This window comes from Sander lucioperca, chromosome 9 (assembly GCF_008315115.2).
Source record: "Sander lucioperca isolate FBNREF2018 chromosome 9, SLUC_FBN_1.2, whole genome shotgun sequence".
Lineage (NCBI taxonomy): Eukaryota > Metazoa > Chordata > Actinopteri > Perciformes > Percidae > Sander > Sander lucioperca.
In genome coordinates this window covers 10,586,346-10,600,529 of record NC_050181.1, presented here as the reverse complement: position 1 = coordinate 10,600,529, position 14,184 = coordinate 10,586,346, and the positions used below count along the sequence as shown (strand labels likewise).

At 39.0% G+C, this 14,184-nt stretch overlaps 1 protein-coding gene across 1 annotated transcript; it reads left to right on the top strand.

The window, feature by feature from the left end:
* The first annotated feature begins 3,727 nt into the window (after positions 1 to 3,727).
* Positions 3,728 to 6,183, top strand: foxc1a (forkhead box C1a). Its single transcript, XM_031294139.2, has one exon. It carries the CDS (start codon positions 4,068 to 4,070, stop codon positions 5,484 to 5,486), a length of 1,419 nt encoding a protein of 472 aa, XP_031149999.1. The 5' UTR covers positions 3,728 to 4,067; the 3' UTR covers positions 5,487 to 6,183.
* Positions 6,184 to 14,184: the final 8,001 nt, after the last annotated feature.

Sequence of the window (14,184 nt, the reverse complement as noted above, 5' to 3'; positions counted from 1 at the left end):
GTCTTGTGTGTGCTGACCAGCCTGCTTCTCAGCTGCACTGTTAAGTTGCCAAACCATGCTGTGATTCCATATCTAATGATACTCTCCAAAATCGCTTGATAGAACATGAGCATAATCTTGCTGCTTACTCCATACAGTCTCAGTCGCCTTAGAAAGTATAGTCTCTGCTGCAATTTATTTATTATTTATGCACACACACACACACACACACACACACACACACACTTGGGCCTTGGCCAGGGGTCATCTGTACCCTTTGACCCCCTTGACAGCAGGCCTGCCCTAAAGTAAGTAAACATGGCAGTGCATGTTAAATGAACATTAGATCACGTTGCAAACTAACATTTCTGTATTAGACCGCTGTCAGCAACTGGAATAAGGAACAACAATCATCAGCACACACACATAACATTCGGTTGTCTTGATACAATGTATCACAGTGGCTACCTGGCAGGGGTCCATAAATGACACACTGTTACAAACCATTGTAACACCTCCTCAGTGAGTTAGTAAGTCACAGAATGGCTGCTGGTCCTTAAAATGTCAAAAAAAAAATTAAATTAAATTCAAATTAACAAATATTTGACAATTAGTCATACATCTAATCCATGATATTTTGCAGTGAACGTGATTTATGACTAGACCAAGACTAAATCGTTTATGGATTTTATTGTGTTTTTAGTTTATTTCTTTATCTTATATGATTTGTTTTGACCAAAACCCCTTTTGTACAAATGGCTTTTTATTATTTGTACTTCCTCCGTCCTGCTGGGATGTGATCCCTCATTTTCATGTTCTTGATAAATATTCTTCTCCCAGATTATTTGCTGATGAACACGCACAACCATACAGAAAAAAAGGTCAGGCTGAATCTATAGAAAATGTATCTGAAGGAAGGAATAAAAATACTTTTCAGTCAAGTCTAGCACTGGCATCAAGCCAAAAAATAATTCATACAGAAAAATGAATTAGAATTCAACCAAGAAACAAATAACAATGTTCTTGCGTGACCAACCCAGGAGGCCAACTGCTAGACTGATGCCACATCAAGGGTTAGTGTACGTCACATATATTATCCCAGTAAGAACACACTGCTCTCATTGCTCTAAATGCATGTCTCCACAAAGATTTTATGAAACGCATGTCCTTGCAAAAAACACAGAATAAGGGCCCAGTTTTACATACATAAAAGCCTGCAACAAACCTTTCCTATAACAATGCTTATGCATTCTATCAGCCTGGGCAAACCTTTCTGACCATGTCACCTTCGCACTTACTTTCATCATGGATGCCAGTTTACAGGGCACACTGTGCACATCACATTATCTGTTTAAACTGTCAAGTATAGGAGGATTGAGGTAAGTATCTACTGAGCATGCAGTATTCTGAGTAGCATATCTCAGTATTCAAGTTCATGGCTTTCTCTTATCTGATAACCAGTGCATCCTTAATTACTGATCCCTTGTGTCCTGTCAGGCTGACTGCACAGGAGCGATTGTGATACTGACTTCAGACTGTAGTACTGAAATGAATCGTGAGGTGGCAGTAATGTCTCTCTCTCTCTCACACACACACACACACACACACACACACACACACACACACACACACACACACACACACACACACACACACACACACACACACACACACACACACACACACACACACACACACACACACACACACACACACACACACACACACACACACACGGTATTTGTCTAATAAATTAGGTAGGCCTATATTACTTCACATGAGCACCATGTCAGTTATCTGTAAAACAATATAAATACAAAATAAAAAAGTCTCCTGAAATGTTGGTTTCACAATTCAGTTATTAAATGGTTGGTGGCCTTTTAAGAATAATAAGTAAAAGAAGGAGATGTTTGCACTATCTGAACACTAGAGGGAGCCAAAGTCATAGTTATAATGAACCTTTAACTTCTCTCTACCTCTCCCTCTCTCTCTCTCACTCTCTCTCTCTTTCTCTATCTCGCTCTCTCTTTCTCTCTCTCTCTCTCTTTCTCTCCCCTTTCTATCTATTTTAAAAATGTCAGCATCGTGAGTTTAGTTTTATTTCCAATCACGTTATTTGGTTTGTATGTGTTAGGTCTGATTTAGTAAATACCATAATGCACTGTTTAATTTTAACGTATCTATACTTGTAATAATACATTTATTACAAATATTGTATTCATTCATTTTGTCTGATTATTTGTTATATTTTCGGCCTTTTGTTACAGGAAAAGAAAAACTTTGCAATGAGGAAAATTAAATTGGTAGTCTACGAACGCACCAAAAACAAAAACAAAACATTAAATGACATTAAATCCAATTAAATTGTAGAACAAAAACGAATAAGCCTATTAGAACAAGTGTCTCCTCCATACCATAACATAGGCTATATTTTATTAATGATGGTGTCCTCATTATAGGCTATTGTAGACAAATAGCAACAGCCCGTTTTTTTGTTTTATTATTTTGATATCCATTCATGTTTTTCACCGCGCTTCAGTCGTGGATACCTTAAACAATAAAGGTTATGGAGGACTGGGTGGGCAGGCCGTGGTATTAAGTAAAAAGCCCATCGTGAATTGTGTAAACAGCCCGGGGCGGTGGAAAAAGTTCATGCCCGGGTCCATGTAAGGAGAAACCGGCGGAGCACCAAGCCACTGCACGGACATTTAATTAAGACGACCTGCAGAGACTTACATCGATATTAGGACTGTAACTTTGCCTCACAATGACCGTTAACAATTTCATGCGCAGTCGCCTTTGACAGCGGGTTATACAGAGGCCTTATTGAACTTTTGTCTATCTTTGGTCATAATCTTCTTTCAACCCTCGGGCCTTAAAATTAAATACACCGCATAGAATTCCATAAAACACCTTACAAATCTCCAGGGACCTTTTATAGAGATATAAAGATAAATGAATCTGTGGAAGAATGAACAAATATTTAATATTTTGTTTCTTCTGCTACAGAGACAGTACATTGTCAATAGGCCTCAAACACCTCAAAACAACAGATATTCAAACATTTTGATGAAAAGCCCCTCGTGTGAGGTGTCATGCTCATCCCATTTGGTTCCCTGGTCTTAAAATCCTTTTCTTGAATAAACTCTGACACCTCTGGCCATTCGCAGCCCAAATTGTCTTTTTATTCCCGTTGTAATGAGATCTCACTCAACCGCCCACTGCCAACGATGCGAGGCTCTGCCTGCTTTGATCTCACAGAGATCTGTTGCTGCTGTTGAGTCTTCTCACTAATGAAATGCACTTGTAACGACGTTAAAACTGGGCGTTTTACGACGCCATTTGGTTTGTTGCTGTTACTATCTTTCCTCATAAAAAAGGAAATAATGAACTTCATATTAGGAATGGCAGCCACAAGAGAGCATGCGATATAAATTGTGATATTTTTTTTAGGAAAAAAATATCTGAATGAATATAATGCTAAAATATCCAGATTAATGTACAGATAATAAACATTTAAATTGAAAGTCAATTCATCTTTTTCTATTTGTAGCCAGCCTGTTAGAGGATGTCTTTTTGTAATAAAGTTTGCAAAAATATGCACTCCGTGATGTGATTGTGTACATGTTAGTTCCTCTGTCACGTCTTAAGTCTTGGCTGGAGTGGGCTGGGAGTTACCGACACCTCCTCTAACTTTTCTAAAAGCCCTGAGTGTGGCCGGGAGCATTCTTGCTCTCTCTGCACGGCCTCACTTCCCATTGGACGACTCGTGCACTCTTCGGGGAGGAGCTCCACTGGCAGCAAAAAGGAGGAAAGAATTTAACTGCGCAAAAAGTCCTGTGTGGTGACGGATGTCCAAAGTTCAGAACTTTTTCAATGTGCGTTTCATAGAGACACAGAGATGGGGACGGCTTAAACACTGCTGAGATCCACCACGTTGCACTGTTGTTAAGAATTTCCTCTCGTTTTCTTTTTGAGTGAGCAGTGAGGAGCTGTGATTTGAGCGCCTCCGCATTCAGAGGAGCGAGAAGTGGAGCTCTCCGTCTGCGTATTTTGGAGCTTTATTTTCGCCGAATCAAAGTGAAGACATGCAGGCTCGCTACTCCGTCTCCAGTCCCAACTCACTGGGCGTCGTGCCGTACATCAGCAGCGACCCGAGCTACTACCGGGCCACTGCCGGTGGGGGATACACCGGGATGCCAGCACCTATGAACATGTACTCTCATGCTGCTCATGACCAATACCCTGCCAGCATGGCCCGGGCGTACGGACCGTACACCCCACAACCTCAGCCCAAGGATATGGTCAAACCCCCCTATAGTTACATCGCGCTCATCACTATGGCTATCCAAAACTCGCCTGACAAGAAGGTGACCCTGAATGGGATTTATCAGTTTATCATGGAGAGGTTTCCATTTTACCGAGACAACAAGCAGGGCTGGCAGAACAGCATCAGACACAATCTGTCGCTGAATGAGTGTTTTGTCAAGGTGCCCCGTGATGATAAAAAGCCCGGTAAAGGCAGCTACTGGACCCTGGACCCGGACTCTTACAACATGTTTGAAAACGGGAGCTTCTTGAGAAGGAGACGACGGTTCAAAAAGAAGGACGTCATGAAAGAGAAAGAAGAGCGGCTGCAGAAGGATGTGCCGCCGAGGCAGCAAGGCCGGGAGCAGGAGCAGCCGGTGCAGGGCTCCAAGCCTGTGAGGATCCAGGATATTAAGACTGAGAACGGGACAGTCACGCCACCGCAGTCCGAATCGCCCTCTTTGAGCACCGTGCCCAAAATCGAGAGCCCGGACAGCAGCAGCATGTCCAGCGGGAGCCCTCACAGCATCCCCTCCAACAGGTCCATCGGCATGGACAGCTCAGAGCACCACCAGCACCACGGCCAGGCCTCGACGCAGGGCTTCAGCGTAGACAATATCATGACCTCCCTCCGGGGGTCTCCACATGGGGACACCGAGCTGACCTCCGGCCTCACTTCCTCCGCCAGGATAGGTATAACACCGTCTTTGTCCTTAAACTATTCTCCAAATCAGACATCTGTCTACAGTTCACCCTGTAACCAGAACTCCATCTCCACTACCTCCAATGCAACCTATCATTGTAACATGCAAGCCATGAGCTTGTACGCCGGGGACAGATCTAGCCACTTGGCACCGAGCACCACCGTGGACGAAACGTTGCCAGATTACTCAGTCACTACCACCTCATCCTCCATGAGCCACGGTAATCTAAACTCTGGGCAAGAGGGCCACCTTCCGCACCAAGGGAGGCTGACCTCATGGTACCTCAACCAGGCCGGAGACCTGGGCCATCTGGGCGCAGCGTACCCAGCACAGCAGCAGAACTTCCATTCAGTCCGAGAGATGTTTGAATCCCAAAGAATTGGTTTGAATAATTCACCGGTGAATGGGAATAACAGCTGTCAGATGTCATTCCCACCGAGCCAACCCATCTATCGCACTTCGGGAGCTTTCGTATATGACTGCAGCAAGTTCTGACCAAAATAAATAGGCTCAATATTTTCCTCACGGTGTTTGAACTCTTCCAGTAAAATCCAACGTCTCCCCCCTCACCTGCCCACACCATATGGACTAGTATGAGACAGAAAACAAAAAAACAGAAAAGACTTGATGTTGGTTTTTTCTAAAGAACAGTGTTACTGCAAATAACACGTAAGTCAATCTTTGCTTTTGTGGCTTTTTATGTGATATGTTAAGGATATGTCAGTTTTCATGGAGGTGTAAATTGCATATAGTAATTTATTTCTAAAAAAAACAATGTAGCCGGATATTATGGACCAAACACCAAAAAAGTGTTTCTAAATTGAATTGCCTTAATTGTCCAAACAATTGTTCCATTATAAAAGTAAGAAAAAGGAACGTGTATATCGCCGTACTATTTCAAAAAATTCTTCATTTGTTGAAAAGTATTCTGAAGGATTTGTTTGTTTGTTTAATAAATTGTCATTTTATGTGAGTTAAAGTTAACGCCTCGTTTCTTACAGACTTGAATACAGACTAGTGATATTTTACACTCAGTCTGGCCCATGTTGGCTATACTGTATAGGCCTCGTTATAAATCTGATCTGACCCTCTGAGGTTTAGCTCTTCTTTAATGGTGTGCATTCATCACAATATGTTTGGACTGTAATCTGCTGCACAGATTCAGATCTTAAATATGTTTACTCTCACCAAAAAAACAGCAGCCTATATACTTACGCGACTGCCTTAAAAGCATTTTGCTTCTCGAAAAAAATCTTTAAAAGAAAAATTGAGGAAACATGAAAAATTTGAGGCAAAAGCAAATTTATATCCGCACGTCCAAAGAGAAAACGCCTGTTAATCACATGTTTATTTCTTGGCTTTTTAACATTCATATCTCATTTACTGTTTGTATTTGTATTGTCATATTAGAAATGCTTAATTTACGTGATGATTAAGTTGATGTTGACCTAAGGCCTAGACCTGGGGACCAGTCTGCACACAGCACAACTGTGTTTTGGATTGCGCTGTGTGTTTACTGGCGCATGCCAGTGCTTACTTAATATCACACCACACATGCCAAAGATAGTCCCGTTGTCACTTCAGTTTTGATGTTTGAATTCTCACCAGTCTGACATGACGCTGACGTGAATGGAGACATCTACGACCCGTCACGTTCTTTTTGTACGTGACTCATCCTAGTTTTTCAGAGTATGTGAATATTTAATTGCAAGAATGAGTATTTATTAAATTGGCTTTCTGTACTCGAAATGTCAGATTTATGTTTTATTGTAATCCAAGTTGGCAGTTTCCCTCAGTGACATTCATGAATGGGAATCAATCTCTTTTAATCACGTTCAATGGAAACTAATAAATTACTTTGAAATAGGCATTTTATTTATTTAGTTATACATTATAATATATACGAATGAAATTTGTTTAAATGAAATACAATACAATACAATACATTATTTTAATTTATATTATTTTTTATTTTATTTTAGGGATTCTAAATATGTATTAATCACAGATATGTTTATTTAACATGTCATTAATATTTACAGCATGTAAAAAATAAATTAAAATAGTTTTTGCTTGGATAGACTTGTGTGTGACATGTGCGTAAAGTTGCGCATGCAGTCTGTACAAAGACCATATTAGCCAGTATTATTATTATTAATAATAACAATAATAATAATAATAATAATAATAATAACAATAATAATAAAAATAATAATATTACTAATAATACTACTAATAAAACTTTATGACAAACTCAAGATTGTAGCCGTTATTTATAAAAGTATAAACACAAATCAGAGTTGTAATTTAAATATTATAACACAGTAATAATCATCTGGTACATAGGATTAAAAAGAACAACTGTTAATAAATATAACCATTATAACAATTAGTATACACATCTAATTTGCACATTTAAATTCTAAAGCGAGATGCTTGAATTTCTATCGAAACTCTTTTACTGACAATTTGAGAACAGTTCGGTTTTTTGCATGTTTCCTTTCTAACTGAAACAGAGGGGTTGGCAACATATCCAGACTACAGATCAAGTAGCATGTCAAACTACAATATGCATAGTGTGATTCTGAAACACTGTTCTGAAAGATGGAACGTGGGTTAGATTGGGCGTATTATTGGGCGTATTGCTCATATCGTTTTCGTCAGCTTCAGGCCTCAACAGACCAACAATACACATCAAAAGAAAACATGTTGAAAGATAGCTGCAGGCCATATGCTTATTACTACACAGGCCTCGTTGGCATAGTGGATATTTGCGAACAGCGACAACAAAGAACAAAAAGAAAATACATGAGTTGTTCAGTAACCGCGATGAAATGCTGCTCTTATGTCTTTCCCAGCTCCCCGATTGCACCAACTATAATCAAGCTCATAAAAGCCAGTAGATACGTTCCCAAGTATCGGCCTAATAAACAAACGTCGTGTTAGTCAAAAGATTGATGGCGCCCTCGCAGAATATACCAGGTCAGGAAGGAATAAAATTCAATCAGAGAGCTGGAATCGTTTTTCATGAGACGGAAAAGGCTGAGAAGGAGACGGGGGGTCAATGAGGAGGATGTCGGCCGCCAGAGCACCATCAACAATAGAACAGGACGTAGCACACACACACACACACACACACACACACACACACACACAAACGCTAGAGCTTAGCTTGTGTGTGTGTGTGTGTGTGTGTGTGTGTGTGTGCCCTTAAAATTGTAAATAATATAATTCTAAAAGTTTCCAGAAATAAGGTACAAATTTGCAGAAAACAGTTGAAATGGAGGATTATCACTTGTACTTTTGCACTGAAAATGAACTGATACTGTAATTAACAATAAGCCCTCATCCTGTCCCGACGGGGTTCCACAGCAAAATAGCTACACATACACATTTCATTTCACTTTCATTTCCCCTCACAGTAGAAGGAGAAAGAATAAGGTTTACTAGTTTTGCTATTTTGTATAGGCCTACTGTCCCTACCTATATAGGCTCCAGATGGCTGCGGTTGTTATTTCTCACAAACAGCAGCAGCAGTAGCAACAACAACAACAACAACAACAACAACAACAACAACAACAAATCTAATCAGATGTTATTCATGACTTCATTTCATGAAGCAGGGGCCCGTGTCTGTGTGGGGCTCCTTAACACACGAAGACATCTGCGGACCCCTGCTTCATCTGTATGAGGCTTCACTCTACTTTCTCCTTAAACGTTCCGCTACATTCCTGAAAATGCGCAACTTCCTTCACTGCTTTGGGTCAAATAGCAAAGACAAAAAACTGCTATATTGGCCAAACCTTTACTATATGACATACCGAATCGGCATAGGCCTATTTGTTCCCTTGTTGGGTTTAAAGCAGATAATCCCTGCATGATTTCAAAATAACTATTATATTTAATAATATATGTTTTATCGGCGACCACATCGCCTATTATTTTCTGAAACAGCGTATAGGTGTATTTAGGAAAACAATAATTATCTAATCATCATGTCATCTGAATTTGATTTGACACACTTGAGGCGGGATGCACTGTGGGCCAGTCTGCGTGTGTGGAAGTCAGGTCAAAGTAAACAACTATTAACACAATTCTTGTTGTTGTTTTATGGATAAAATGTCAACTTAATTTAGAATAATGTTATCATTTACAATAGGCCTAGAGCAAAGCCGTGATGACTGTGACTTATTTGATGAGAAACAATCACGTCAGCTGACGAACAAATCAGATGTAAAACTTGACTTTGCAACCTTCAGTTTTGACATTATGATTATTATTACCTCGTAATGAGAAGTGGGAATTACAGTTACATTATACATATGCCCTTTAAGTGTTGACGCAAATATGCTGTTATTTAGGCCTATTTGATAGAAGGTTAATAGATGTGTGGAGGTTTATCTCAGCACAGACAGGAGTAGACGGGATGAAACATGGATGTGGAGTCTCGGTTTTCCCCCGCAGACTGTGTGCACCTGTACGGCTGAGTGAGCGGCTCAGCTCAGTATGGAAAATGCTGTGTTTTAACTATCGGTTAGCGTACAAGACCTGAGCTCCAAGCGCCATCTGTTTCTAATTAGGTGTCCATAGACGCAAATTTTGTGTTTGCACTGCGGCCAAACGAGTGAAAGGTTGGAGGTCCAACACTTGTCTCTCATAAGGGAAAATAATGCAGCCTCTTATCCTGCGTGTCATATTTTAAAGACAAATGATCATTTTCAAAGAAATGATTCACTCGGCTTTGTCAAAACAGACAGATCGATGAGGGGTAAACAAGGCTTCTGGTCGAAATAATGATCTAGAAATCGTGCAGCATCTTTAAGTCAGAAGTAAGAAATGAAGTGACGCAGACGTCGTGTAAGCGCTGGGATGGCGGGATAATGGGTTACTGTGAATCCAGGCCGACGGGAAACGGCCGACCTGCGAATAACCCGACTGCCTTGGCGTGTTACCTAAAAAACGAACAGAGTTGCCTTCAAGTTACAAACCCTGCTTTTCTGCTACTCGGGCCTGCGGTTTCTAATTATAGCACCTTTTTACGCACAGAGCACTTGAATGTCCCAATTATACAGCGTGGCATACAGCAATTTATTGTCAAGTGTAGCCTAGCCTAGTTTAATTCTATAAATATATATATATATATATATATATATATATATATATATATATATATATATATATATATATATATATATTTTCAAGGTCTCATACTCCACGACTTTTACAACCTTCTTTTAAATCTGAATGGCCAGTGAGGAATAAAGCTTCATGCGGATTTTTATTTTTTTTATATTTTTACTAATTTCTTGATTACTTTAAAATGTTCTCGAATATATGAAATCATTGCAACACATGGATGTCAGGTAATTAATGCAGTTTATTATTAAAACACTGTATAAACAAACAAAGGTGTTAAACAAATGAACGATTTGCCAGCTCTTCAAGGGATTTGACGCCCTGATCATTATGCTCTTTTTTAATTTTAATTTTTTAAAATTTTACAAAACACATGGCGTCTTGAGCTCATAGTAAAAATAAACATTGCAATTAAGTGGATTAGAATTGAAGAAAACAATTCAAAAGAACAGAGCAGATTTCTTTTTTCAACTCAAATAAAAAAATACTCACACTGCTTCGTGAAATAAGTAGCCTACTAACATTGCAATTTAGCATAATAAATACACACGGCTAAAAACAATATGCGTTTACACAAATACATGTATAGTCATGCTATGCATGAATTCATAGCATGACATGGGTTTATACGAATAGAACATAATCCTGATAGCAGGGAGCAAACAACTTGAACTCTGGAACTTGTGAAATGAGAGGGGCACTTCAAAGCTGTCCAACTGCTGCTATTTGAGCCACAGTAGCAGTTGTCTGTGTCTTTCGCGGGTGTCTTCTCATTTTATGGTGCAAGGCGGCCACTCGGCTATGAAAACATCAACAGCAGACTTAGGTTGCTGTTACATGAGACACCAAACTACCTCTGCTTTTATTGAGAAGAGATGTTAACAGTCAGACATGTAAGATACATGTATAAACATCCATTTTAATATCATACAAATATAAATACTTTTAATGGATGATTATGTTGGTTCTTCTATGGCTGCTGGCTGAAATGTTAGTCTTTTTGAACATTAAACAACTGAGTACTACAAAATAGGGTTTATTTATGAAAGTAAAAATAAAATAAAGTCTTACATAATGTGAATTCTATGCTATTGTTTGAGGACTTTAAAGACCCCATGTTGTCACATAATTGATCTTAAAGTTAACCTATTACTCAACAATGAGAAGAAGAAAAAGACATATTGACACATATAATTAAATAGACATAAATGAGCACATCTATTTTCAGTGAATGCAAATTCATTTTCAGTGAATTTAATATGCTGCTTCAAGGGCATCACTGCATAATATATAGGTTATATGCACAAATATGGCAACATCACATCAGTTTTCACCAGACTCTTCACTGATCCTCACATGTTTTAAGCTCAGGGAGGTGGGTGTCATCTGCACCAAAAGAGGAGGAGACAGAGCTGGAAGTGACCCATCTCAATTCTGAGTCCTTTAGTCCATCCAAGGAGGAGAAAAGAGAGGGAGAGACAGTGATGAAGTGGGCTGCAGAGCAAATGTCGTCTTTACTTAAAATAGAAAAAGGAAAAAGTTGCTTCACACAGGAGGTGGGTCACTGAGGAACTTAAAATGTGATTTTAATAGAGGGAGCTTTTGTTTGTGTGTGTGTAGAGGTAAAGCCATCCCTCTGGCAATTCATTCCTGGCAGAGACAGTGTAGCGTGCTCCTCCATGCAGTGTTGAGAGAGTGCGGAATCGTGTGTGAATGAATGGATTTTAATTTATGTGGTTTTAAAAATACTGTCAACAGACTTCCTCTTGAATTATTTCCCACTAAGCGCTTTGTCACATCTTCCCTCTGCTGCCTTCAGTGATTGTGTAATCAAAAAGAAGGCCATGTTGACAACAGCTTGGTGCTCCCTGGGTGGACCAATCCAGTAATTGATTAATTAGAAACAGATACATGTGGATTTTTTTACAACTGTCAGTACAGATGATCACATATTAGCTCTGTCAATCATACAAAGAGGTCAGTAGGTCATGAAATGATTTCATTACTAAAAAGTGCAAAATTCAAATCAGAATGTGAACAATAACAGATCCATTTGGGGGAAATGCTACTTCATTCTTCCCCTTCTCCAAATCTCTAGTCTTTCCGGCCTTTCTGATATAAATGAGGTTCAAAGGTGTAAATAAAAATGTAATTGACCACATCTCATGGATTGCTTGCTTTATATTCAACTCAAGAACAAATGGAAAAAACAGTCTCATTGAAATCATCAAATACATTTTAATTACTGACTGTAGAATAAGTTAATCATGCATTTTTCTGATTTATATAATTACACTTGTCATCATGATTAAACATTATTTCAAGCTTAAAACATAATTAAGGATTAAATATGTCTTTGCCACGGTTGCCGATTTATTTACAACAATGTGCTTCTGACAGACTGAAAGTGACTTTGAGTGCAAGTAAAAATAATGTGTGTGTGTGTGTGTGTGTGTGAGAGAGAGAGAGTGAGAGTGAGAGAGTACCCAAAGGCATGGCTGTGTTTGAGTGACAGTCTTGCTTCTCCAGGTTTCACCTAGATTGTGTTCGGCCTATGCAACCAGAACAGCAGGAAGCAGGGATTTATCTGCAACCCCTCAGCATCACCACCACAACACACTCCCAAAAACACAAACACACACAAATAACATGCTTTGATGGAGAATTACTATGCAGAATGGGGTGTGAGGTGAAACATGGGCAAGGAAAAACAAACTGGTTAAAAGAATAACACTGACCTAAGCAACAACTATTGCACATTTTCACAGTTTCTGAGGAGAGGCAAGTTTTCAGTTATTTAAAAATAGAACTTGTGTGCAGATGGGACATCGCATAATCATCACATGGATCCTGCTTGCAGCATCAACATTGAATGGACACATATCCTGTGACTTGAAACAGCATCAACATACAGTATGTTGTCTAAGCAATTCAATATTCAACATGAAACAAAAACAAAATCTACAAAATCTACAAAATATTATAAAAAAACTTTTTTTTGTCATTGTAAAACGTTCTTGCAAAACAGGTAATGAAGGGCACAACGTAGCTCTTTGCAGTGATCCAAAATGTATCTCAGATGTCAGCTGTCTGAGCTTGTGTCAATGGACAATCTACCTTTTGACCTCTGAGAGGAAAACTATTCCTCCCGATGGTCTTTTTCAGCGGCCCATTGTTTACTCTTCGGGCAGTTAACAAATTTTCTTTAAGTCGTCCTTTCTCCATTTTCATGCTTGATTGCATTGTAAAGAGCATTCTAACACAGAGGAGGAGGAAGTCAAGGAAGAGAGTCTTTGGAGAGCACAAGGGTTTGAAAGATTAAAAAACAACATGAGTCAGTAGAATCAGATCTGTAGATACCAAGAGAGAGAATTAGTAGAAGAAAAAGTCTGAGCAGTGGGGTTGAGGGATTGACTTATCTTTTCTCACATATCCAAGTGGTAATACATAGTTTTCAGTAAGTGTTGTTAATATTATTATTTTAATATAATTCATATATATTATATTAATATAATTAAAGCTTTTTTAAAATTTTTATTTAGTTCTACTATGTCTATGGAGATGATGTGATGGTGATGAGGACACACCCTCATCTCCACATCACACCAGGCCATGCTTGAATGAAATGCCTCAATTTAGTTTGCAAATTTTTTTTGATTCTGCTTTACTTTTTCATTTTAAAAGCTAAAGAATTCATGTTAGTTGATCAAGTCGTGCTCTCTACAGTCTGCAGCTAAAAGTATTCTATGACCTTTTGTGACAAACGTTTTAAAAATGTCCTAATATAAAAATCTATCGTGGCTCACAAGGCAAAAGTAGAATATAAATAAGCACATATTTAATATATTTCCTATTATTTACCGTGTTCAATAAACCCAAACAAAAGGCAGTACATACACAACCCTCACAACACATTCATACAAAATCAGTGGTTCTTCATGTATTTCTGTGAGGTGTGCAGGTGTGAGGTCTTCTCTGTCTGGCGAGAGGCAGCCAGATGGTGTTTGTGTGTGATGGCGAGCAACAGCGATACAGCGGTGGTTCCTTTCACAGATCA

Bases quoted from the DNA above. Each gene is read 5' to 3' on its own strand.
- foxc1a (XM_031294139.2), top strand. From the start codon at position 4,068: ATGCAGGCTCGCTACTCCGTCTCCAGTCCCAACTCACTGGGCGTCGTG.